At 34.9% G+C, this 27947-nt stretch overlaps 1 protein-coding gene and 1 long non-coding RNA gene across 2 annotated transcripts in view; one reads left to right on the top strand and one right to left on the bottom strand.

The window, feature by feature from the left end:
- Nucleotides 1-105: 105 nt before the first annotated feature.
- LOC123806922 lies at nt 106-4515 on the bottom strand. Its single transcript, XR_006783547.1, has 3 exons — nt 4483-4515; nt 2141-2302; nt 106-814 (listed from the first exon to the last, which is right to left on the bottom strand). It is a non-coding gene; the product is annotated as an uncharacterized LOC123806922 (long non-coding RNA).
- A 756-nt stretch (nt 4516-5271) lies between these two features.
- Nucleotides 5272-27947, top strand: part of EPC1 (enhancer of polycomb homolog 1) — a 114194-nt gene continuing 91518 nt past the window's right edge. The window contains exon 1 of the mRNA XM_045820137.1: nt 5272-5537. Within this exon, the coding sequence (XP_045676093.1) occupies nt 5535-5537 (3 nt within the window). The 5' untranslated portion in view covers nt 5272-5534. The remainder of the gene's footprint in view (nt 5538-27947) is intronic.

Below are 27947 nucleotides of genomic sequence, written 5' to 3'. Positions count from 1 at the left end.
AAGCTTGTCAAGGCAAGGGTTGGTTCACTCTCCTCTTGAGAGAGTGGCTGTGCCATCCCTTTTCCTCCACAGGACTTGGTAATTGATGTGAATTTGTCTCATGTCTCATACACAATGCTGTGGACACTGTGGGCCGATGTCTGCATCATTAATCAGTGTACAACTCATTAATTTTTATATATGTGAGATATGTTACATATCTCACATGTACATGTAACCACAATGTAACAGAACAAAAGCAAAGGTTCAGCTGCCTGCTACCACAAAACCCAAACTCATGAGTCAGCTGCTGATGCTCCGGGTCCTATCCATTCATATCTCTAGCCTTGGACACGCTCAGTGTAAGAAACTCCCTCTGCTACCATCTTGGCCAATAGGAGAGACTCGCCAGCAATTAGACTATCTGGATAACAACAACCCAGATTAAGACAAATTTCTTGCATTCCACAGTCCCCTTGGTCCTCTAGTACTACAAGGCAAGTTAAAAGTAGTTGATTTTAACAGAACAAATATTTTGAATATTACTCACACTAATTACATTAGGAATTGCATTTCCCTATGACAGAGTACATAACACTATACTGTAAACAAATTAATGCATACTTTTTTTTCTCATGTAAATAAAAAGGTTTAGATGGAATAGAGGCTCCACAAAAAAATACCTTTCCTACTTCTGTTCAGCATGCTCTTATCCACAGTATGCTTGGTTGTTATGAGCAGAGCTCCAGACTATATCCAGGTGTGCTGACTACACTCCAAAAAGGAAGAAGCAGAAGGTGCAGTTGTCTCTGTCAGCCACTTTTCCAAGTTTTCCCTTATGAGTAAGAAAGAAAGAGAGGGTGAATAGTGGTTAATCGGCAATCTTAGCCACATCAATGGTCGCAGACTTCTCTCATGAATTACATTAAAAAACAAAACAAAACATTGTGCTTGCAACGGACAGATGCTATCTATAGCATCCCACAATGGGTGATGAGTTGTGAAATAAACACTCACAATCTCTACTAAAGACATAATATTAAAACATTTTGCAAAGAAAAAGTTTGATGAGGTACTGCTTTAAAACACGTTTGCCAAAAATAAAGCATAACTTCATGTTCTTAAGCAGAAAAATATTTGTGAAATCATAAAGAGTAAAATGAAAAGGATTTCTTTAAGGCCAAACACATAAATAAAAAAAAATAATAACAGGGTGTACATGAATTCAGGAGGGCCCACTAATGGAAATCTGGCCATTTCCAAATTATAACTTTGTTCATAATCACTAGGATTATGAGCTTTGATTTAAGCTAGGAATAATTATTTTAACTATCTGAATGGGCTAAAGTCTACAGATCCACATTCCCTTATCCACAATTATGAATTCATAAAATCTTTGAAAATTGAAAGTTTTTCACAAGTTGTAGTACCTGGTGACAAAAGCTGAGGCTACTTGTAGTCTGTTTTTAACCTCACGTAGTGTGATTATATTTTACTACAAAAATATTATTGTATTTGATTATAGGGTGCCATATCATATTACTACTTTAAAATCATGAGATTTAAGATTATCAGATTACTTGCATTTCATAAGTTTCCCTTGTTCTACTTAGCCTGCCACTGTACAGCAATTAAGTAATTCCTGGTTTTAACCAGGAAAATACTCAAGATTACTGACACTGATTGTATTAAAAATTACATTTGACTAATGATGAAGGGACCCCATAAATGGTGTTTCAAACAGATTAATGGCTTTCCTTTTCTCTCATGAGACAGAAAGATCTAGATGGAATAGAGTCTTCATAGAACCTAGCTTCTGAATTCCAAAAACATATCTTCCTTCACCACAAGGTTCTGAGAGGTAAAGATCTTAAAAAGTCTACTACCTAACTGGCTCAAAATTTGATTTCTTAAGAGATTTTTATTACTATCAAAGCTTACTCAAGGGATTACACACCATTGACTTGGCCTATTTTTAAAGGTTTTTTAAGCCCTGAAATCTAAGAAATTGAACACATAATTTCTGCCCATGTGGACACAGGATTTTGGTTTGTTAACAACCAGTTAGTAAATTAAAAAAGAATAACTGTTTTTATTCACATTATATTAGTTAAAATTTAGCTTTAATAATGCTTTACCTCACCCTGGCCATGTGACTTACTTGGTTGGATCATCGTCCTGTGCACCAAAAAGTTGCAGGTTTCATTCCATGAGGGCATATATCTAGGTTACAGGTTCAATCCCTGGGTGGGGCTCATATGGGAAGCAGCCTATTCATCCATGTTTCTCTCTCACATCGATGTTTCTCTCTCTTCTGCCCTCTCTAAAATCAATAAAAAATTTATCATCAGATGAAGATTTAAAAAAACACTTTACCTCATTGTTTTAATAAAAAGTTGTTCATTGAGTTTTGTTCCACTGATAGGAAATGTAAGGGTTTTTTAATTAAAAATACCAAATTCACCACTACCACAGATAAGCAGTAGTTGCCTAAGTTCTTCCTTTTCATTTTACTAGTAAGATGAATGATCTCTGATATTTGTTTCTTGTTCATAATTGTTTATGAACTGAGGCATAATCTATGGCTATAACATGCAGATGAAATGTGGATTTTTAAAAATATAATACCAAAACACTGTGATACAGCTATGTCATTCAAAATTAGGATGAAGTTGTTTTCTTCACCGCAGCTTCTCTGTATCTTATCATTATTTAAAAACTCCAACACCTCAAATTCCAACATTTTCCTCTTTGAATACAATTTACCTGCTTAGATATGAAACTCCTTTCTATAACTTGTCACTCTGCAGGATGTCACTACGTTTCTGACTTTATCGAATGTCTCTTTCTCTCAAAATACTGCACATTGGCCTTATAATATTCCCTAGAATACCCCAAGCTTCAGTTTGCCTCAGGCCTTAACACATGTTGTAACTTTTTCCTGGTCACTATTTCTCACGTATTTTTCAAGTGTGGCTCCTTCTCATCCTTCAAGCCTAGCTTCAATGTCACCTGCCTAGAAACAACTTTCCTTACAACTTTATCTATGTATTTCCCTTCCTGTTGTTCTCTAAGGCTGTACTATGTTTATTTCTTTAAATAGCATTTATCATAATTGACAATTATTTATATTTTTACTTGCTTGTTTCTCTGGCTTCCCACAAGACTAAACATGTCACTCTACATTTTACTTTTACCAAAACAAAAGATGTTCATATCATGTATATGATGAATATTGCCTCAAAATCTCTGAAGAAAATTCTCCTGAAGTATGTAGTCAGAAATATTCATATTGTAAAAAGTATACAGAAGGTTGTAATCTATAGATAATAAAATAGATAAAAGAATATATGTACATATATACATTATATTTGTATAATATGTATGCATATGTACATACATGTGTTACATGGGTATACGGGGATGAAGAAAGGGATGGGAGAGAAAAGAACAGGGTAGAAAAACGAAAATATAGTGAAAATGGCCCCTAGCAATTTTTTCTATTGGAAGGAAAACTTTAAAATTTTCTGAAGAATTTTAGTCCACTCTCTTCAGTAGATGACTTCTTTAAAACGTTTTCTTAATTTCAAATAAATGTCCTTGAAATTTCCTGTCTTAAGGTCACTATTACTGAGACCACAAAATAAAATGAAAATATGAATATTTTCCTTACCATAATTATTCATTAAGTACATCTGAATTTGAGTTGTTTTCTACTTCAGTTGACAGTAGAGTTAAGGCAGTAGGTACAGCACAGAAAAGAGGTCTAGCTCAGGTTCTAGCTACATTGGTCTAGAACCAGGTGACCTGCTTGAAAAGTTCAAGGTTTCCCTGAATACATAGTAGTGAGCTCTACCTCCTGATTTACCATGGACTGTCCCTATTTATTCCAGTCATTCTATAGTTAGTAATATGCTCCCTTTCAATCTCAAAAATGTCCTGGTTTGGACAATAAATTATATAGTCACCCTACCTATAGGGTTCTCTAAGAATTTTACCTATCAAATGCCAGGCAAGAATAGAAATACCAAACTGTGTGTCTGGAGGAAGGACTCCTAAAGAATGTAGGCAAGTACCCACCCTTTCTTCACCCCTTTCCTTTAAACCCTGTTCTATCCTTGGATCGTTAATAATTTATTGGGCAAAGAATTTTATACTGAATATGTTCAATTAAAACATATACTATGCAGTATTTGACAAATTTTGGTATTTGCTGACTTTTGTGACTTTACATTTTAAATCATAGTGTAGCATTCATTTAACTTGTTTTTTTTAGGTTTTCAACTTCATTTTTATTTAAAAGCCCAGTTGCAACCAAGCACCTAACTGGGCTCATTTCCCAGCTCACTTAATTTGAAAGCCTGCCAGACTACGTGAAAGACCTTATAAGTCTGTAAAGCAGGAAATTCAGATTACAGTCTATTAAATTTCTAGTGATTGATGTTCTTTTCAAAACAATTTTTTAAAACTAATAAAAAGCCACACATTCCAAGACCCCGTTACCAAAGGTTTCACTGGAGTTCAGCCTCGGACAATGTACTTGGACTACCGTATTTACCCTAGATTTTTAGCACTTCCGGCAGGCTGCGAGAAGGCACCGTGGGCGGGCAGGGCCATCTCGGCCATTTTGTTTGTGAGGCAGAGGGCAGGCATTCCACCCGGCGGTGAAGGGTTTTGAAATAGAATTTTGAAGGAGGAAAAAAAGCAACTGTGGCTACTGATTTTAATTTGACGCGGAAACTATTATTTTATCTTTAAGATTCTTTCCAGGAATGGTAGTTTTTATGGCTAACAAGTTTTATTTTTCCAAGGAATTAAAGCTCTCCGAGTAAATGGGTCGTGAATTTCTGCAAGGGTGACTGGCTTCTTTGGGTACTTTAATGATATCAAATCAAAAATGTTTTGATGGAGATAGTTTTCAAAGGGCCGTAATTGTATACCAACATTTGTGAAGTGATAAACAGTTTGCTTAATATAGAGATTATATTCTGCAAGAAAAGCCACATACAAGAAACACGAGTGTTTCTAAAGATATTTAAAAAGGCATTTTCCTGAGATAACAGGCAGTCGTAGGTGCTATTGTTTTGCAGTGTCACCTAATAGCGAGCTTAGACTTAAGTTCTTTGGACGGCTGTGCTTTCAAAAGCCTGGTGTAAAATGGCACACACACCGCATTTCTCTACGAGCCGCAGGGGGCGGGGGGGACGGGGGACAGTGCGGCCTGTGGGGACGCTGCCCTGCCAGCCAATCAGAGCGCGCCTGCTCGCCATCGCAAAGTTGTTAACCCCAGAGTCTTCTGGCTGCCGCTGCCTACTCTGCCTTTAATCTTCGTGGATATTTCTCCGATTTTCCCCAAACGCCCACAGATTGTGGGGGAAGCCACCCGACTCAGCCACCAATCATGGAAGAAAGTATTACTTTTTATTTACCAAAAACCTTAAAGATGTTTCAAGCTCCATATGCTGCCTGGAGGCTGTCGTTTCTAGGGACACAAGTATCCAGCCTATATTGTTACAATTATTTTTCAAGGACTGGTTTCTTCTTTGCCTTCACTAATGGTAAGTTTGTAATTTTAAATATTTGTATCATTAAATCTTTGAATGAACCACCAGGTAAAAAAGATTTTCATTGTGTTTCTTCCAACAAAACCAATCTTTGTATTTTTCTTTAGGTTTGATCTACAGAATACACCTCATCTTGTCTAGTTAATTTTTACCAAAAGGAAAAAAAAAACAGTTTCTTTTTCATTGTTAAAGCTGAATATTTATAATATAAATTACACTTTAATTACTGTGAACCATGGAAGAACTAAGCTATTTCGAGATGGACTTGTTTTGTGCCAGCAATGTTGGTAATGCCAAATATGTGCATATCCTCTTTAAAAAATTATGTATTACCTAATTTGTCCAGGACTAAATTATCAGCAGGCAAACTATGGATGTAGTTAGCTTTTTGTATTTTTTTAAAGCCTATTGTGGTTTTCTTGATGAATTGCTTGGACAAACTAAAGAAAAGCTGCCCTTGGTGTAATGAAGGTGGAGATTGACATAACCGGGTTTATATTAAGTTATGGCTGTTGCTAAATAGTGGATCTTTTATTTGCTGATCAGATCTAAACTTGTATTCCATGATATTAATTCTTTGAAGCACTTCATTAGATAATCTCAGATCTATCTTGTTTTTGTCCAAAAAGGTACATTTGGTAGACATTTTGTAATTTTTGGCATTTTTCTAATTTTTTTTCTTTTTGCACACGGTGAGAGATCTTTTTTGTTTTGCATTGATCTGTGTTGGTGGCGCTGTAATGCTTCTTAACAATTTGTCAGTTTCACTAAAAGAAAAACGGAGGCAAAAGAGGTGGGGCTAGATTTGATCTATTACTTTATCCCTTTATTTCCTTAAAGAAAGTTCAGTTTGTTCAGGAGAAATTATTCAGTCGTATGTTTTAAATATTTTCTGTGAACTGTGAACTCTGGGCGAGAGCAGACATGTCCTCACAACCTGTCCAGGGAGCATCAGACACAAGCATGCAGTTGTGTTTTATCTGATACGACTATCTCTAAGTCAGATTTCTTCAATAATACAGCTACTGGTTTACCTTCCCTTTCCTCAGTAACAGTTTGCTTTTTCCTTATATTACAATATCACACATGTTAATGTCTTTTCAATTTAAGAAAATGTTTGAATTTTAGTTTACTGGATATTGTAAAAGTTGAATTTCATGTTGAACCTAGGAATTTCTTAACTCCTCTAGTCATTTAATTTGCTAGTAGTTTTCTAGTAGCTTTCTCCTGGGAATTGTCTAGTAGTTTGACATACATAATGAAGCCTCCATTATTGTCTGTTTTATTTTGAAATGATACTTCACTTTAAATTTATGTATATATTTTTAAAGGCTAATTTTTAAAGAATATATATACAACTGCTTTTAACTTTTAAAATATCGGTATCACATGTCTAAATCCAGGATAAATCTTTTCCATCCTTGTCCTTATTGAGAGTTATCTGGTTAGAGAATATGGGATTTAGGCCCAAAGCCTCACAAGAACAAAAGTGTATATGACAATATGACATAGGTTTTACTAGCCCCTGTAAACATTTTAGTTTATGAAAATAGTATGTCCTTTGTTTAAAAAGAAAGTGGGAAGAATCATTAGTTGTGCCTAAAATATATATTATTTTGCCAAATAAAATTAAAACTGAAGTAGTATCCTAGACCACCTTTTCATACAATAGAGTAAATTATTTCTTGAGGATAAAAATTTCTGAGTTATTATTGTGTTTTTCTTCACTTTGACATACGAAGTGCTCTTTTCACTAATCATTTAAAATTCCAAAGTAAAAGACTGTGTACAAATGACTAAAAATAGTATTTCTGATCTTTGTGTCCCTATGATTCACCTGTTTAAGATCCTTTCCTTAAATTTCAGAAATAATTATGTATTACACCTATATTTTGTTTATGCTATGCTATGAAAATTTGAAAATGTTTATTCTAACATTTTATCTCTTGTAAAATTTGAATGTCCCTGTCAAAACTAGTTATGACATTATAGATTATTTATAGAATGAAATACTGCAGGCATAAATTTATTACTTAACCCTCTGGTTATGATGGAGAGTTTAGTTCTCTAAAGTTGATCTGCTGAATAAAACATACTTGCCAGTATTTTTCTTGCTGAAATATTCTGTTATTCAGATGGTGACATTTTAAATTTTAATTTGTGAAAACTAAAAATGTTTATATAAGGTAGCTCTCCTTTTAAAGAGCAAATTGATGCTCTGAAGTCCATATGTAGCTATGCAATGCTCTTTGTTCTCCCAACCATTGACTATTACATCACTGATTATGAGTAACCAGTATAGTTAAATCTTCACTTTAAAAGTCATCCACAAATATTCTTATTAAAGATATTATTCTATCTGTGATTCTTAAATCACTATGTATGGCAGGCGGTTTAAATCTATGAGACAAAAACAATTATAATATTCTCCATTTTAAAATCTATCTTGTGCTTCATTTTAGCTAATTGATTTTTTGGATATTGTCTGTTTCTCATTGACAACATTTTTGTAGGTATTTCGTTCATAAGCTTGGCATGATAATGATTAGAATTGTTATAATTATGCTTTTATCATGAAAAAACCTTTATTAAATGTAGCATATGGAGAACTCAGTTTTCCATAGCAACTGTTACTAGATTATGAACAAAGAATTATTTTTTAAAAATCCTAAATGTCATTTTAGTCAACAATTACTATTTCATTCTTGCACACCATTTATCAAAGATTTTAACAAGTACCAAATATGACTATATTAAAATATATCATTTTTCACTCTGCCCATCCTTATGATGGAGGGAGGGTAAATGAGCAGTGAAATTGCAAAAAACAGGTTGCAGGAAGAAGACATAAGTGATGCCAAAGATATGAAGAATTTGTAAATCAGATTCTAAACAATAAACCTCAAGAAAATGAACTTGAAATTATGGAGGCTGTTCAATAACAAATAAAATGTAATGAACCCACATAATTTCCTAATTTGTTAATGTGTATTCATTGGTATTGCTGAAGGTTGAGGAAATTTTCAGGTTAGCCAAACCTTTTAAGAAAGATGAGATAACAAAGGGAAGAAATATTTATAGAGATATTAAGATGACCTAACATAAAATGCTGAAAATATCAGCCAAGACCAATCTAATATACTTTGGAATGAACTCTTTTAGAAGAAGGAAAAATAGCTTAAGTTTTTGCCCTCTGAAGGCCTAGTTTAATACAGATCCGAAATTGTATGTTCCTAATTCTACCTAGTTCTTGTGAGTATTTACTATACAGATTCATTCACTATTCTCCTTAGCATGGTTTTGCCAACAAAGAGAAAGGAGAAATTATACACAAACTGGGTGTTATGACTTTTTCTGTACAAAAATATTCTCAAATGGAGAATCTAAAGGGAAAGTAAAGCAAAAATGGTTACTTTATGAAAAAGGTGAAAAGGGTACTTTATACTTGATTTATTCAACATTTATTTTTATTTGGTGGTTGGTTGGTCCTAGATTTTCCTCCTATCTGTTATGTGCTGTTATGCAAAGATGCTAGGATACAATATTAATAAAAGAGGAAAGGATCCCCTTTGACGTTTACAGTCCAGTATGGTTCAAAGTTCTAAGGATACTTTAAATCTAAGGTCTTAGATGTGAGAGGTTCCCATTTGGGAATAAAAGCCAAATAAGGTCCCTAAAGTAAATTTTTAACTTAATTCTTTTTAAATAGACTTTAACAAGTGTCATACTACTGAAGGGCCATTATTTGGGTACCAGATTTCACATACTGAGGGGGAAATAGGCCCCAGATTCTGATAAGGCCCAAATAAATGCTATATAAGTAGATGGTAACCCAATACAAATTCCTAGTGCAAAGTGAGAAATAAAACATTAACTTACTTGTTTGAAAAGAGAGACAAAGAGGATCACTCTGGAAGTAAGAACTTGGGCATGTCCTTGTGAGATCCATTTAATGAAAACTTAAAAAAAATGTGGTAGAGCCTCATTTTGTACATTTTGCTCACATTTCATGGAATAAATCTCAATGTAAATGTTAGGATTTTATCAGAATTAAAAATTTTATTGTGAAATTGAATAGTTTTAATGCTATGTAACAAATTATAAACAAAAGCAAATATTTTAATTTATGAAGATAATTACATGTTTAGCTAATTAATTAGTTAAGCACATCAGATATGGAGCAGGAAAGTATTGTATATACAGATCAGCTGGAGGAGAAGACACTATTCATTAGGATTCTCTATATGTGGTTTAAGAGAGATACGTCAAGAATAAAGTCACCAAATCATTTTGTCATTAAGCCAATTAATCCATACTAGCTAAATGTGGTATGTCATTTAGTTTGCTTTCATGCTAACAGAATCCTACTGATAGTGGCATAAAAAAATAAGAACATTGATTATTTCAACTAAATTAGTAATCAGGAAGCAAGGCAGTTCTACTTTCAGTTCAGTAGCTCAACAGTGTTATGAAGTTCTTTGGTAGGTTGTTTTATTTTACATTGCAATGTCAGCAGTGTTGCCTCATAGTGACAATATGGCTGCTGCAACTCCAAGCATCATATTCTGATATTACAATTTCCAAAGGGAGGAGAGTTTTTGTTATGCATCTTTTTTATAAGTTAAGGAATTCTTTCCAGAGGCCCACAGCACACTCCTTTTTACAGTTCATTGGCCAGCTTGTAGGACATGGTCATGCCTAAACCAGTCACTGACAGGGAGGTTGAAATTACTGTGATTGGTTTAGCTAGGGTAAAGCTCTTGGAAGGGTGAACATCTGCTGAGTATCCAGTGCTCAGTATGGTTAGCACCTACTTGCTTTGTGTACACTTTAATTGCTTTGTATACACTTTAATTGCTTTGTATAAACATTCTTTAGTGACAAAACATGAGTATCTGTTTTCAGAGAGACCAGACTGATCACAGATGCTGCTAATTAAAAAACTAAAACTAAAACTAAAAACAGACATTTAATTAGAGAGATTATTGTATTCTAGTCTCTAGGCTAAATGCTACCTTTATTATCTCCTTAAATCCTCACACAATCTTTGGAGATAAAATTATTAGATGCATTCTATAGATGAGAAAACTGAGGCTTAGGGAGTTTTGGCCCAGTTACATTGTAAATGAAAAGCTGAGGCTTGGTCCAGGTTACACAGTAAATAAAAAAGCTAAGAGTTTGAACCTGGGGAATCTGAAATAAGAGCCTATTTACTTACCTTCTCTTCTATAATGTCACATTAGGTATTTGTAAATTTATGTTGTGTAAATTGACATTTTGAATGCACTGAAGGTATCACTGTTTCAATGAATTTTCAAGTAAATTATTTTATAAATTCAATAACCTATTTATCAGTTGCATATATCTGAATGTTAAATTTGCTAAAGTCACATTTGTATTGCACCTCATCTATTCAGGACTATTCCATGAAATTCTTTCAGAAATTGAATTATAGGGAAAATAAAGATCAAAGACTAGAGATTCTGGGAGGCTTTGTGGAATTGGATGAATTCATGATTCATAACACTAGATCCAAATATTGACTTATGTTTCACAACTTACAAGATCAATTTTATGTACAAAATGTTTTGATCTTTACCAACTTTGGGATGTTTTTGCCTCTGGGATATTTGAGGGGGGATTCTACATTCAACATACTTCTAGATCAGTGGATCTCAAACTTTGGCATGCACCAGAATCACCTAAAACAGATTGCTGGTCCTCACACCCAGGGTTTCTAATTCAGCTGGTCTGGAGTAGGGCCTCAGAAGTTGCATTTCTAGCAAGCTCCCAGGTCATGCTGATGATGCTGACCCAGGAACCACTCTTTCAGACTCTGACCTAGAGAACCAGATGGTACTGCCATGATAAATGTTGTCTTGCAATATGCCAGACTTTAAGGGATGTCATTTAATCACTTGGTAACTACATAAATAAATGCATACTACACTATTAAAAAGGGTGGTCAGGACACCCTCACTGAAAAGCTATGGTAAATTTACACAGTGGAATAGTACTCAGCTATAAAAAAAGAATGAAATCTCACTTTTTGTGGCAGCACAGATGGACCTGGAGAATATTGTGCCAAGTGAAAAAAAAAAACAGTCAGAGACTGGTGTATTTCACTCATATGTGGAATCTAATGATCTCATACCATATAATCTCACTCATATGTGGAATCTAATGGAAAAATAAACTGACAATAGAAATAGACTCATTGATACAGAGAACAGACTGATAGCTGTCAGAGGGAAGGGGTTGGGTGAAAAAGGTGAAAGAATTAAGCAAAACAAAACAAAACAAAACAAAACACAACTCGTAAATATAGACAACAGTATGGTGATTACCTAAGGGAAACGAGGTGAGAAGAGGTAGAAGAGAGTAAAGAGGGAATAAATGTGATAGAAGGAGACTTGACTTGGGATGGTGAACACACAGTAGAGTATGTGAATGATGTATTATAGAATTCTACACCTGAAACCTATACAATTTTATTAACCAGTGTCACCCCAATAACATTCAATAAAAAAAAAGAGTTTCAGCAGTGACTTGAAGTATTCTTCTTATGCCTCAGCATGAACATCACATTTGAGATTTATTTGCGAACAGTTCATATGTATGTGTTTTGACCTTTTAAAAAATAGCAAACCATAATTTATAAATTATTTTTAAAAGCAAGTAAAAATAGAACTTAGTTGTGCTCAATAGCCCATTACATCTGAAAAAGACATCTGTGTCTGTGGCATTTTGCTGGTTTTTTCTCAAGATTTTATCCAACAATCACTAATAATCCACATTCATTAATGGGACATGGTTTCAACGAGACTGAGAAAGGGAAGCTGCCATGCCAATGACCTGTATTTAGCTCTGACACCCAGGCCTCTGCCCCAATCCACTGGAAAGTCTCCATTCTCCAAGACAGAGGTCAGAATCTCCAGTTGAAAAACACTACAGTGTGCCAAGGAGTGAAGAGGACCTTTTCCAAAAATTTAATTGCTTCACTGCATTAAGACTTAAGAAAGTCTTAGTTCTGAAGGTCTTTGCTCAGTTTTCATTAAGGAATGAAATCCAAGAAACAAACTGCCAACATAAATGAGTAAAAAACAATCAGCAACTTTAATGACATTAACATTCCCAGAAGCCAGTATTGGCTTGAAATTCTTTCATACCACTGAAGGTCTAGTCAAAAAAGCTAGCGTGAGTAGTTAGTTTGGACTGTTGTGGTCCAGTATCAAAAACAGCCATTCAGCACCTATTTAATAATAGACTCACATAATTTAAAATGGCCTAAAACTGCCAGAACTGTGCTGTTCAATAGAGTAGTCCCTACACACATGTAGCTATGTAAATTTAAATTTGAATTAACTAAAATTAAAAATTCAGTAGCTATACCTAACCCTGGCTAGTTGGCTACTATAATGGACAAAAAATTTAAGGAACATTTTTGTCTTTGTCTGTTCAGGCTGCTTTAACAGAATACTATAGACTGGGTGGCATATAAACAACAGAAATGTATTTCTCACAGTTACAGAGGCTGGGATGTCCAAACCTAAGGAGCCAGCAAATGGGTGTCTGGTGATGACCCACTTCCTGATTCATAAGACTGCCATCATCTCACCATGTGCGGCCTCACTTAGTGAAATATAGAGGGAGCTCTCTGTGTACTCTTTTTTAAAAGAACATTTTATTGATTATGCTATTACAGTTGTCCCATTTTTTTTCTCCCCTTTATCTCCCTCCACCCTGCACCCCCCCCTCCCACCAGCATTCGCCTTCCCCTTAGTTCATGTCCATGGGTCATACATATAAGTTCTGTGGCTTCTCCATTGCCTATACTATTCTTAACCTCCTCCCATCTATTTTGGACCTACCCATTATGCTTCTTATTCTCTGTACCTTTTTCCCCCATCCCTCCTGTCCCCCCGTTCCCATCCATATTGATAACCCTCCATATGATCTCCATTTCTATGATTCCATTCCTGTTCTAGTTGTTTGCTTAGTTTGTTTTATTTTTTTTTTATTCAATTGTTGATAGTTATGAGTTTGTTGTTATTTTACTGTTCATAGTTTTGATCTTCTTACACAAGTCCCTTTAGCATTTCATATAATAATGAAATTTATTATATGAAATGTACTCCTTTTATGTGACCTTATCTGGGAAACACTTTATCTACCCTTCCATTCCAAATGATAGCTTTCCTGGATAGAGTAATTTTGGATGTAGGTCCTTGCCTTTCATGACTTTGAATATTTCTTTCCAGCTCTTTCTTGCCTCTAAGGTTTCTTTTGAGAAATCATCTGATAGTATTATAGGAACTCCTTTGTAGGTAACTCTCTTCTTTCTCTTGCTGCTTTTAAGATACTTTCCTTATCTTTCATCTTAGGTAACTTAATTGTAATGTGCCTTGTTGTGTGCTTCTTTGGGTCCGACTGGGACTTTCTGAGCTTCCTGGACGTCCTGGAAGTCTGTTTCCTTCACCAGATTGGGGAAGTTCTCCTTTATTATTGGTTCAAATAACTTTTCCACTTGTTGCTCTTCCTCTTCTCCTTCTGGTACCCCTATAATTCAGATGTTGAAACGTTTCAAGATGTCCTGGAGGTTCCTAAGCCTCTCCTCATTTTTTTTGAATTCTTGTTTCTTCATTCTTTTCTGATTGGATGTTTCTTTCTTCTTTCTGGTCCACTCCATTGATTTGAGTCCCAGTTTCCTTCCCATGACTATTGGTTCCCTGTACAATTTCCTTTACTTCACTTAGCCTAGCCTTCATTTTTTCATCTAATTTGCAACCAGATTTAACCAATTCTATGCGCATCCCAATTATCAGTGTTTTGAATTGTGCATCTGATAGGTTGGCTATGTCTTTGTCACTTAGTTGTATTTTTTTCTGGAGCTTTTATCTGTTCTTTCATTTGGGCCATTTTTTTTTGTCTTGATGTGCCTGTTACATAGTGAGGGGCAGAGACTTAGATATTCACCCAGGAGGGGTAACCCATGTCACTGTGTTGTGACCTTGTATTTGGGGCAAGGGTCCGAGAGGGAACAATGGTGCTTGCTCAGCTCATCTTAAGGTCCCTTTAATGTTTCAACACTACATATAACTTAGTAGGAGTTCTACTTAAAAGTCTAATAGGATGACCTCTTACTCATTAGGTCAAGTGTTCTAAAACAGAACAATTACCTACACTAAAAAATATTTCTGTATTCTAAGTCTTTCTGATGTTAATATATTACCTATGAGGAAAACAGTATGTCCTACCAAAAAATTTTGTGTTGCCATCCCAAGTAAATGTTTTGGTCTGCCTTCTGAGCTTATTGAGGTTTCTTGATGATCAGAGATTTTGGTTCGACCACAACTAAATCCTTATCTGAGACACTGTTGTGACATGCTGAGCCAAAGCCTGCATGCCTAAAATAGTCATGTCTTTCATTTTTCAAGCCAAGTCAGAATCTTTGGACCCCACACAAGTAGCTATTTCAATTGGCAAAGATTTGTATTTTTATTTCTTAATCTTCTAGAGCAGGGGTGTCCACCCTTTTGGCATCTATGTACCACACTGGAAGAATAATTGTCTGGGGCACACATTAAATACATTGTGACATGCAATCATGAAAAAAATCTCATAGTGTTTTTTTAAAAGATTTTATTTATTTTTAGAGAGAGGAGGGGAGGGAGGAAGAGAGCTAGAGAAACATCAATATGTGGTTGCCTCTTGAACAACCCCCACTGGGGTCCTGGCCTACAACCTAGGCATGTGCTCTGACTGGGAATCAAACCAGCAACCCTTTGGTTTGCAGTCTGGTGCTCAGTCCACTGAGCCACACCAGCCAGGGCATCATAATGTTTTCAGTAAATTTATAATTTTCTATTGGGCCGCATTCACAACCATCCTGGGCTGCATGCAGCCCAAGTGTCACAGGTTGAACACCTCTGTTAGAGTATAAGATTTAGAGACCTTTGAACTTGGTGGAATCCTACATTCTTTCACATTCTGTCTTGTAAGACAATCAACTCTTGCAGAAATTAACAGATACTCAATTAACACTGAATCTCTGTCACAGCTTTGTCTATGTGGTCACAATTTCCAAGCTTATTTCCAAAACCCTTAGACAAGGGTTTTTTGTTGTTGTTTTTAACTTCCAGAATAGCTAACTAGAAGCCTCTCAATGCACATTTCTATTGAAGATATGAGAACACTTGAAGGACACAGCTTTGACTGATCTGATGGAGTTCCTAGCTCTGTTCTTAACTACATGTAGGTCTGTCCAAAAAAAGTCCAGCCATTGTTAATACAAAGAGAACAGTCTGTGCAACAATGTAACCTGGCAGCCAAGGAGAGTGGACTGGATTGCACATGCGTGAACAATGACTGCTTCACTGTACTAGTCAGTGGGGGTGATAGATGCCATTAAGTAAGCATGTGTACTGTGTGGCCATCATGTTCAAAATGACTGCACAAGAAGAGAACCAAATCTGCATCAAATTTTGCATTACACTTGAGCATTCCTCCACGGAAACTACTTCAATGATTCAGAAGGCTGCAGCTATTGGCAACTTTATCACAACAATGTGCCCCCTCATGCATCATGTTTGTGCAGACTTTTCTGGTGAAACATCAAGTTGCCCAGGTGACTCAGCCCCCCTACAGCCCAGATTTGGTGCCCTACAACTTACCTGGCTTTTTCCAAAATTAAAATCACCTTTGAAAAGGAGGAGATTTCAGACTGTTGATGAGCTTCAGAAAAATACAATGTGGCAGCTGATGGCAATTAGGAGAACTGTGTGAGGTTCCAAGGTTGAAGGGGACTGAGGCATCATCATGGTCCTATGCACAATGTTTCTTGTATCTTCAGTAAATACCTCTATTTTTCATATTACATGGCTGGATACCTTCTGGACAGACCTTGTATAATGTGGACCAAATTACTTATCAGTCCAGACCCTCAGTTTCTTCTGTGAAACAAGGTAATATTACCTACCTCAGCTAGCTATTGTGAGACCACAATAAGTTAATGCATCTAAAGCACTTAGAATATCACCTGACATGTCATTATCATTCAATGTAAGCTTTAAGTTCATTTTTGCATGAACACCTTTGATTTTAGGGATCAAACTAGGCCTTGCACAGTGTGATGGAAATTAAAAAGATCACCCCATGTAGGTTTATTGATATTGTAGTATTACAGAGGCTCCCATTATCCTCTCCAGGTATTGTGTTGTAAGCCAACATATTGAAGAGCTTTTCCAATAATTAAGGTTTCTTTGTTTTCTGCTTTGTTATCATTTGTTAAATAAATCTTTAGTGAGTTCCTACTATGTTGAGAAAACAATATTGTGCTGAGCCTTTGAGGATTAGAGAGAGAACAGAAGAGAAGCATTTGGAAATTGGGGTAAAGTTCATGGAGAAAGTAATTTTGACCAGAGCTTTGAAAGATGGGAAGGCTTTCAACATGTAGAAATGGAGAGGAAATTCTACAAGTAGGGAAAGCAGTGTGAGCATAAGCAAAAAGGAGAGAAAATACATGGCATTTGAGAATACCAGCTAAAAGTTCTGTGTGGGTAGAGAGTCAAGTATAACTTGTGGGTTAGAGCCTGGGAGAGAGAAACCCCTGATGGCTGCCTGGAACCAGCACAGTGAGGACCTGGAATCCTGAACTAGGGAATCCAGGTGTCAGTCACTACCCACAGAACACCAGTTCAAATGCTTGGAACTGGCAAGAAAATGCTGATGGGAAAAACAGGAGGGAACTATCTCTTTCTTAGATTAACCTGTTTATCCTTTTGCTTGGTAGAGGAAAACTGTGCTGGCCTGAATCTCTGGTCAGGTAAGTTGTGTTGGGGAGAGTAAGAGAAGCAGAAAAGGTTCAAAGTTTGGGGGCAGTTTTCAGTAAGTGTAGACACTGGACAGCAGGGGGCAGGATGAAAGCACCTAAAAATTGAAAAAATGCATGGAGGATTTGCTTCTATAATACTTATATTTCTTGACAATTATGAATATATCTATAAGGCTACTTTTAATTAATAAGCACTTAGCATTCTTTTTCCCAAAATGAATAGAAGTTAAAAAGAGAAAGAAGAGAAATAACAGGCCGATTAATGACAGAATGATATTGCTATTCGAGACCATAGAAATAGTTGTCTAGGTATTATTTCTTTTCAAGTGAGAAAGGAACTTAGAGTTTATATGTAATTTGAAAATGTATAAATTTCCACTGAAAAACACACCCTTACATGACTCTTCAAGAGTTTGCATTTTTTTAAAGTATATTTGTTCATCTCCACTATGTTAAAGGAACTAGTAAAAAGAAAAGTGGGGAAAACTCTTTAAAAAATTTTAGTAAAATAATAAATAAAAAAATTAATATGCATTCTGTTTTATATACCAAACATAATAGAATTTTAATTTTTTTATGATTATGAAATTTTTGGACTTCTAAATGAAATTTTTTTCTTTATATATAAAATTCAAGACTATACTCAATTTTATCAAACTTTTCTGGTGAAATTCACCTCCTACCAATCCTTTTAAAAGTTCAGATGATTAGTGATATTAAGAGTGGAAAATTGTAAGTTTCCAAGTAGACTTTTGGAGCTCTGGAATTTGTCATTGCAAATGCTACATCACACCCACCAGAAAATCAATCTCTCTCTCAAGTGGTATCTTACTGCTTCATCTTGCACACTGCACACTTATGGAGAAACTTTCCTTCTCATTTTGCCTTCCTGATTATCTCAGTGTCCATCACACATGTTTAGGAGGTTGTGATCCTGTGTAGGTCACCCTTCATGAACTGCTTTTCATTCCCTCATATTGTGTAGTCTTCTTTCTTTCTGTGTATTGACATAACACTTTGTACTTGTTACTTTAAATGGCAACATAAATGGATGGCTGACTTTTCCATAATTGCTGAATATTGATCTCCAACTTCATTAAAGAAAATCTGAAATGATGGATAAACTTTTGGTTTTAGTTGACCTGCATATTGGTTCTTTTTTTAGGTTACATTTTATTGTTTATGCTATTACAATTGTCCCCACTTTTCCACCATTTGCCCACCTCCATCCAGCACCCCCCACCACCTCAGGCAATCTGGAAATTAGTTCTTAAATACCATGAAAAGAGGTGAAAATAAACTACTCCATAAGGTAAATTAATGAAACATTTCCAGTATATTTTATTTCAATTATTTGTAAATCTGATAAGGATATAAAATTATTTAAATTACTACCTTTCAAATCAGGATATATGCACAAGATGTGCCCTGTTTGTTTTCACAGGAACTAAATACATTAAAGGCAAGAATAACTTTTTCTTTTGTATCTCCCATGGTTCATAATACAATGTTTATGCAGAGGTGGGACCCAATAAATGAAATGATATTAGAAAAATCTATTAAAGTATATGAAACATAATCTTGTTTTTTTTTTGAGGCAAGATTTAAATGTACTCTCACACTTTCATCATGCTTTTCACGTTGTTAAATTGGTTAATTTATTACTATTGTTGCTGTTGCTGCTGTTTGCTATTTTTCTCAGTGTTTGGACTATTGTGTTCTTTTCTTAACTGATTATTTAAAAATTTCTTCTGCTTTTCCGTGAGAATATCAGACTAACTGCAGATCTTTTATTACTAGACTTCATTATTTTGACCATTTCTGCTTCAGCTTTTATTTTGAAGTTTGTATCTTTCTCTTCATATTAATTCTGAAACTTCATTTTTCAGTTTTAATGAGATCGCATTTGACCACACTCATGACAAATATTGTTGGAAAATACCTTAAAGGCATAACTTCTTTTTTTAACTATATTTTATTATGCTATTACAGGTGTCCTAATTTTTTTCCCATATGCCCCTCTCTACCCGGTACCCTCCTTCCCTTCCAGAATCCCCCCCAACTTAGTTCATGTCCATGAATCATGCATATAAATTCTTTGGCTTCTCCATTTCCTACACTATTCTTTTTTTAAACTATATTTTATTGATTATGCTATTACAGATATCCCAATTTATTTTCCCCCCTTTATTCCCCTCCTACCTGTACTGCCACTCTCACCTTCCAGCATTCCACCCCCACAGTTCATGCCCATGGGTTGTGCATATAAATTCTTTGGCTTCTCTATTTCCTATACTGTTCTTAGCCTCCCCTTGTCTATTTTGTACCTACCTGTTCTACTTCTTACTCCCTGTACTTCCCCCTCATTATCTTCCTCCCCCTCCCCACTGATAAACCTCCATGTGATCTCATTTCTGTGATTCTGTTCCTTTTCTAGTTGTTTGCTTAGTTTTTGTTTTTTTAGGTTCAGTTGTTGACAGTTGCGAGTTTGTTGTTATTTTACTGTTCATAGTTTTTGATCTTCTATTTTTTAGATAAGTGCTTTTAACATTTCATATAATAAGGGCTTGGTGATGGTAAACTCTTTTAACTTGGCCTTATCTGAGAAGCACTTTGTCTGCCCTTCCATGCTAAATCATAACTTTGACAGATAGAGTAATCTTGGATGCAGGTCCTTGCCTTTCATGACTTTGAATATTTCTTTCCAGCCTCTTCTTGCCACTAGGGTTTCTTTTGAGAAATCATCTGATAGTCTTATGGGCACTCTTTTGTAGGTGACTCTCTCTTCTCTTGCTGCTTTCAAGATTCTTTCCTTATTTTAATCTTGGGTAACTTAATTATGGTGTGTCTTGGTGTGCTCCTCCTTCAGTCCAATTTCTTTGGGACTCTCTGAACTTCTTGGAGTTCCTGGAAGTCTATTTTCTTTGCCAGATTGGGGAAGTTTTCCTTCATTATTTGTTCAAATAAGTTTTTTATATTTTGCTCTTCCTTTTCTCCTTCCAGCACTCCCATGATTTGGATGCTGGATCACGTAAAATTGTCCCAGAGGTTCTTATGCTTCTCATCTTTTTTTTCTTTTTTGCATTCTTGTTTCTTTATTCTGTTCCAGCTGGATTTGTCTTTCTTCCCTTTGTTCCAAATTGTTAGAGTCTCTTCACTGTTGGTTCCCTGTATATTTTCCTTTATTTCACTTTGTGTAGCCTTCATGTCTTCCTTTATTTTGCAACTGAGCTCAGTTAATTCTGTGAGCATCCTGACTACCAGTGTTTTGAACTCTATATCAGACAGGTTGTCTATCTCCTCATCACTTAGTTCTTTTTCTGGAGCTTTGATCTGTTCTTCCATTTAGGCTATATTTCTTTGTCTCAGTGTGCTGTCTGGATGAATGTTTCTTTAACTCCTTCATTGTTGGACATCTATACAAATGTTTTTCTGGCAGTTCTGGTTGTTCTTTGTTTTCAAATTGGTTATTATCTTTCTTTTGGTTTTGTGAGGAAGTGGAACATTTCTTCAAGTCATAATTTCTATAGAAATCATGTATTTCAATTTAATTCTTTTAACTTTTTACATCTAAAACATTTTAGGTATCCCCATTTTTTGTACCAACTATGGAAAATGGGAGATCATCATAAAACTTAAGTTTCAAGAAATCATCAAATCTTAGTCCTTTTCAAAGTTGAGGAGACTGAGAACCAAGGAGATTAAGATAAAGATCATACAGCTAGTTGTGGTGGAACCAGAATTGGAACCTACATCTTTTAAAATAAAATGCTCATAAATAACTAATACAGGAGAGATAGCAAAGCATGAAGTGTTTTTTAATGAATTAATTCTAAAAGTGTAACATGATTTAAAAAGCTTTTTCTTTTTAAAAATAGTCTTAAAAATTCCCATGATGGAGGCAATACCTTTATATATATAAAGTTAGACTCTTTCATTTATACTTAAAATTGTTTTGTTGTTTTTATCCCACTGAAAATTAAGAGAATTTTAAGAAAATCTATTTTACAGAACACAGTTCAAAATTAATCCTGAACATTCATTATTTTTCAAATAGACTATGAAATTTTAGTTATTTTAAAAAGCACATTATGAAACAACCCATGAAAATGAAGATAAAGAGAATTCTGTTTAGGCAGAAAAACAGCTAGGTATTGGAGAGACACGGGACCATATCCCTTGCTCCTCTGAAGTAAAGAAGTGTGTGTGTGCACTATCATCTTTGTGCATGGAAGGGGAAAGGATAAGATTTGAAAAATAATAATTCAGGAAGGAACACTTTTTATTCAGATAGCATTTCTTTCTCTTTAAGGTTTGGGTTTTTAGTGTTTTTGTTCCAGGGAAAAGACTGATGGGCTACTTACTGTAAACCCAGTTTATCATTTATGCTAAGAGGAAGGTAATGAGAACTTAGTTTGGCCTCCTCCTGGGGAACTATCTTTTCATCCTACACTGGAAACTAGACCTTAATCTTCCTTTAAGAAAAAGGCTGAGCTTTTATGTGAAATAGTATCTAATACTTGTTGAAATCTTGTAAGCTATCTTGAGAGGCACTGAAACTATCTTGTAGGATTTTGTAGACGTGAAATGAGATAATGGATTAAAGCACCTAACCCACAGAAAGAACTCAGTAAGTTTGGTTATGTGGATTATTTATTTATCATAGTAGTTAAGAACTTATTCAAGTTTACAGAGCTAGGAAAGAGCAAAGTTCAGATTCAAACCTAAATTTTGTCTGGCTCTGGAGCTAGCACTTTTAAGCCCTTACATTACACTCTGTCTTTTAGCAATTTGTTTTCTTAAAGCTCCTCTGCTAGAAACTTTGAATACAGCTTTTTGAAGGGGAAAAACTAGTGAGCAGAGAAAATTCAGGAAGAAAACATTTTAATTTATTTTTCTGCTCTAAATTGGGCATGAAGAGAAAATTATATTAAACTTATATAATTTATTAATTGTAAAAATTATAGGTACATTTCTTATCTCAAATTAATTCAAACTTATCATAGACTTCCCAAACTTTTATATTGTACTAGACACTCTTTAGAACAATTCAGAAAAAAAGCAAGATAAAGTTAAAGGAGTAAAAAATAAATCAAATGGGTGGATTTCTGTTTAAGGATTTCCTATTTAAGGAAATTTCCAAAGGGTCCTAGTCTAGCAATCAAATCTTCTGTAGCCAACTGTATGATTTAAACAGGTCATAGATTTTCTGTTCCAGTGTGTTGTTTGGAGGGAATATATATATATATGCCTTCCTAACTACTATGATGGAATTGAAATAAAATAATATATTCTTCTTTATATTTGTATAGTACTGTGCAATTGTCAAAATTTTTTCACTATAATATCTCATTTGTTCTTCACAATGCCCTAAGGATGAGGAGAACAAGTATTCTTTAGGCCAAGCATATAAGATACATAAGCCTCAGAAATTAAATAATTTCTATAGGGTCTCTGCTGGTAAAGGATAGACATTAGATTAGGATCCAGATCTTCAATCGCGGAAGCCAGTATTCCTTGCAGCACATAATGCTACGTCTTAGTGCATAATGTTGCTACTTTGAATATAAAATGTTACTTATCATTTGACTGTTACTAGCAAAGCACTCATCTTGAGGGAAACAGTAGCAACCTGTGCAGAGAGGCCCTGACTCCCTGTGAGCTTGCTTGACCAGATTTAGAGATTGAACACTCATGAGAAACCATCTGATGAATCATTTGGCAATGGAGGGGAAAAGTGCAGCATAGTTCCCTATAGATTTCAACATAGGAGTGACACAAAACTACACAATGGAAATGAACCAAAAAGATTCCAGAAGATGAGTATAATATTGTACACAAATTAGTTTTCTATATATCTAGTTAATCTTTGGTTTCATTGGAGGATTTCTTAGTTTTGTTTCCTTAGCTAAGAGTTTTGAAGGGTTTACAATCCTTATGTTTTATACTGCACATACAAAGTAAAGCTCAGAAAAACAAAATGGTTTAGTCGAAGTTACAAAATAAAAATACCCTTAAAAATAGCTCATGTTTATGGAGCAAGACTTTTGTTTCAGGTCCATGCCAAACCCTACTTTAATTTCACTGAATTAACATAACAACCTAGGTGATAGATTGTATCAAGATATTTTCCCCTGGCTGGCGTAGCTCAGTGGATTGAGCGTGGGCTGGGAACCAAAGTGTCCCAGGTTCGATTCCCAGCCAGGGTACATGCCTGGGTTGCAGGCCAAAACCCCCAGCAACCACACATTGATGTTCCTCTCTCTCTCTCTCTCTCTATCTCCCTCCCTTCCCTCTCTAAAAATAAATAAATAAAATATTTTTTAAAAAAAAGATATTTTCCAAGAGCTTAAGTCAGAGCAAAAATCTATAAATCAAAACTCAACTTGTTCTTTTTCGTAAAGATACTTTGGGAAAGAAATGTAGCTAAACATTCTGGTCAGTTTTGTATTAAACACCAAATGTATTGCCACATAGTAATCTGTTAAATTATAGTGCTTGTTAGAATTCTGTCCAATTGTATATTCAAATGTCTTACTTTGCAGTGTTTTTGGCAGGATAAAAATCTTAAGAATAAAGATAATACTTTACATTTATAACATCTTTTTGCTTTTTCAAAGTTTACGTCAGACCAACTGTATGGTCTGACGTAACTACCTTTTTAAGTAGTTAAATGGATAATTTGTTCAGAAACACTTATTTCTTTGTACTGCATAGATTAGAATTTGCTAAAGTGTGCCTTTTGTAGAACTAATGGTGCTAATTGCTAGTATGTGGTAAGGGGTTGCATGATCACATAAATTTGGAAAATACCATGCTCAGTATCAGTAAATAGATGTCTTTGCTGCAGGACTTGTCTGAACCTATACATACTTTAAAGACAAAGCTATAATAGGTAGTACTCCCCTAACTTACTGTTTTTTTATGTAATTAATTCATTTTAGAATGTAACATCTGGAACAGTGTTCTTTGGAACATAATTTTAAAAATACCAAGCTTATATCTGGGAAGAAATATTGACATTTAAGAATTAGGTTTTTGCAATCAGTTCAAATTGACAATAAAATTGCCAACCTTTATTTGTGTAGACCTGACTTTGATTGTTATTCAAAGAATAGCAGACATTTTTCTGTGCCTTAAATCAGGAAAATTTAAACACATTTTTTATTTCAAATGTTCTTTGAAGATTACATATGTTCTTTAAAATAAAGAAAATTCAGTATGTCTTTAAAATGGCCCTTTAGAAGATGGTGCTTAAGTAAATTATGCTATATACATAGGTTAAAATCACTATCAAAAACTAATCTTATAAGATTATTTAATGAGGTGAGAACATTATCAAATTATATTAAATAAGGAGTGAGGACCACAAAAACAATATGTAGTATCACTACAATATTATAAAATAAGCAAGTGAAAAACAAAACAAAAAATACTGGAAGAAATAAAAAGACCAAAATGTTAATCTGATTATGAGTAAATCAGTTAAAATCAAATTATCTATCCAAATATATGTGCTACCACAGAGATACTTTTGTTGTTGTTTTTGTCTTAAAATCTAGTGTCTGAATTATGGAAACCTAATTCAGAAGAAATCTTAAGATCTGGTGTCGCTTATAACCTTGTCAGTAACTCAAGTCAGGTTGATCTTTTGTTTACCAGTTTCTGCATATTTAAAGATGGAAGATAATGTTTTACTTCCTCCTATCAACAGGATTTTGTAAAAACTTGTAAAATAATAAAACATATCTTCTTCTGATGCTTAATGCATGAGGTGCTGATGATGTTAGCTACTCTCTGTCTGAAGCTCAGCTGATTTTGAACCTCAAGGTGCTCTCAGTCCTTTGAGCAAGTACCAAGAATACACTGGAGAACCTGGGAAATTACTGCAAAACCTTACAGCCTTTGGCTTACCTGGTTAATGATTAACATGCTTCAGGTACCACTCAGCCAGAGACTCCTCCAATTCATGTTTCAACTCAGGAGAAGATATTTTCCACCCACAGCATCCTATTGAAATTGTGTTTGGTGTGATCTCCAGGGACCTCCTCATTCTTTTTGGTCCTTTTCATTGATACCTCCTGGAAATACAGACCTCACCTGGCCTCTCTCCATGCTTCTCCTGCTTTCTTCACTCTGCTGTCTCCTGGATGTGGGTGTTCTCTGGGGCTCCATTCTCCATGCCCTTCTCCTCTCCCTCCATGAATCATCCTTCATACCTATAATCACACTCCTCTGGTTAGAAATCACTTTCCCTTCCCTCCTTTGAAAGAGAGGAGGAACTGGAGTCAGATAGCAATTGGCACAACGTTATTCTAAGTATCATAAAAAATAATAAATATAGTAAAATGTTTATTTCACGAATATTATCTTATTAGATGATAAAAGTTAATTCTGTGCCCCAAGTTTCAGAAAGATAATAATTTCCTTCCTTGAGTCATAAAGCAATAGCAATTCACAACAGTCCCTCTCTTAAATACCCTCTTCCTCATCAATCTTTGTCTACCACCCACTTATATAGTATTTGACTTCAGCCTTTCACTATAAATTTCTACTTCATTAACAGTTTTTCTCTTGTTCCTCTTAAGTTTCTTTCCTTCACCACTCATGTACCATTTATACTATACTGAGTTGTATGTTTCCTTAGTAATACTAATGCTCAAGTAGTATGTTTTATGTACTCAAGATTGTAAGGCACCTAGAGGTTGCTACCTTTCTTTCATCTCCTTTGTCAGCCTTCTTTCCCCACACTCACTTTTATCCTCCTGCCCCTTACAACCTTGGACTAACACAACCGGCTATAAACAATAGTCTGTCAGCAAGTGCCAGTCATTGGGTTAAATAAAGGTAACAATAATTAAACAAAATGCAATTTAGACAAAAATACTACCAAATGTTTTTTATATATGGTTGAATTCTTCAATTTTCCCTATTTTCCAGGTTGGACCTTTATTATTATGGTAACTTAACTGGCATGACTGACATTCCTTAAATACTACATTGCTGTTGTTCAGGTTCCAAAGCATTTTTTGTCTATGCCTCCCAACACCTGTCCAGTGGCCTCCACCAACATCCTTATTAAAATGCTACCATAGAGGTCTCATCACCTACCTGTGGATAGTGAGGGAAAGATCAGATGACTTATAGAACTGGGAATTAAGGAGGGCAAGTCCTAAAAATGGTCAGACTTCCCAATCCACTTTTTGAGGGTGAGTAGGTTGTAAAGTTTGGCTCCTTGTTGTGCTTAGAGTGGATTTTCTGTAAATTTAGGATTTTGTATTACATAATAAAATGTATTCCATTTCTTTCTTTTCTTTTTAGTTACAGTAGTGCTAGAACCATTTCATGGATTTTTAGAAATCTTAATTCCTTCTCAGACAGGTACAATTTGTTTTAGTAGTGTATAATGAAGATACAATTAAACTGAAATGACTAAGTCTGTCTGGAAATATTCTCAACTATTTTATATCAAACATAGTTCTTAAATATTAGGTATAGAATTCCATCAATAAATCAACTCTGTAGATAAAGTAGTAGTTCGGTATTGTTACTGAGAAACCCTATGAAATATACTGCAATGAATTTTGCAGTATTTTATTTCCCAACATTTCCTAAATGAAAAAAAGCAACACATCATAAAAAGCTTCCAGTTTTTATTTTCCTAAAGGTATGTTGAAAGAATTATTTGATGCCATTTCTTCACATAACTTATTATTACAATAAAAAAGTCAAAAAATGGTCACTTTCAGTGAAAATACTCAGTATTAGTACTTTTACACAATGCTTTCAATTACAACTTTGTATTACATTTTAACATTGAGATCATTGTGCAGTCACACATTTTAAAGAAATTAGTTTCACATCTTCCCAATTAAATACAAATGCAGTCTCACTTTATTGTTAGCTCTACGAGGCTATAGGGATCATGCTTTGCCTAGCTTTCAGTAAATATCCAATAAATACTTGTTGAATAGTTGAAGGAATGAAGAATCTGGTCTCCTGCTACCATAACTGATGTCATGATTTTTTAAAAATCTTGTCACATCAAAGAGAATTTAACTTCTTTGGATCAATATCATTTTTGCCCTCCTTCCTGCTTGTTTCAGAGGAAGACAGTCCATTTACATGATTCAGCAAACATACCCACATCTCTCCTACCCTCAAAAACAACATAACTGGTGCCCTGAATAGCTACCCCTTTTTGTCTGTCTCTCCCCTTCCCTCATTGCCAAGACTTTGAAAGAGGCCTCTCTCTTTCCTCACTTTTAGTTCACTCACTTACAGTCCAGTTCCTGGGGCTGCACTCTGGCATCAACTTAAGCCTCACCTCTTGCCAGCTTAGTGGCCATAGTCATAGGTGTGTCATAAAAATTAAGTGAGGTAATACATTTAAAATGTACTTCCACATTGCCTGGCACATAGTAAATGTTCAATAAATTGTCACATCAAAGAGAACTTAACTTCTTTGGAAGTTAAATGCTAGTTATTCTTATTGATTAAAAGTGTGATAGGAGTTCAGAGACAAAAAATATTGGTACAGCTTAAGAATTATTTTGAATTTACCTAACCTC

Source organism: Phyllostomus hastatus, unplaced genomic scaffold, assembly GCF_019186645.2.
Source record: "Phyllostomus hastatus isolate PE091 unplaced genomic scaffold, TTU_PhHast_1.1 phas_scaffold_39, whole genome shotgun sequence".
NCBI classification, from domain to species: domain Eukaryota; kingdom Metazoa; phylum Chordata; class Mammalia; order Chiroptera; family Phyllostomidae; genus Phyllostomus; species Phyllostomus hastatus.
The sequence above is the reverse complement of the archived record's forward strand: the minus strand, read 5'-3'. Positions and strand labels throughout refer to the sequence as shown.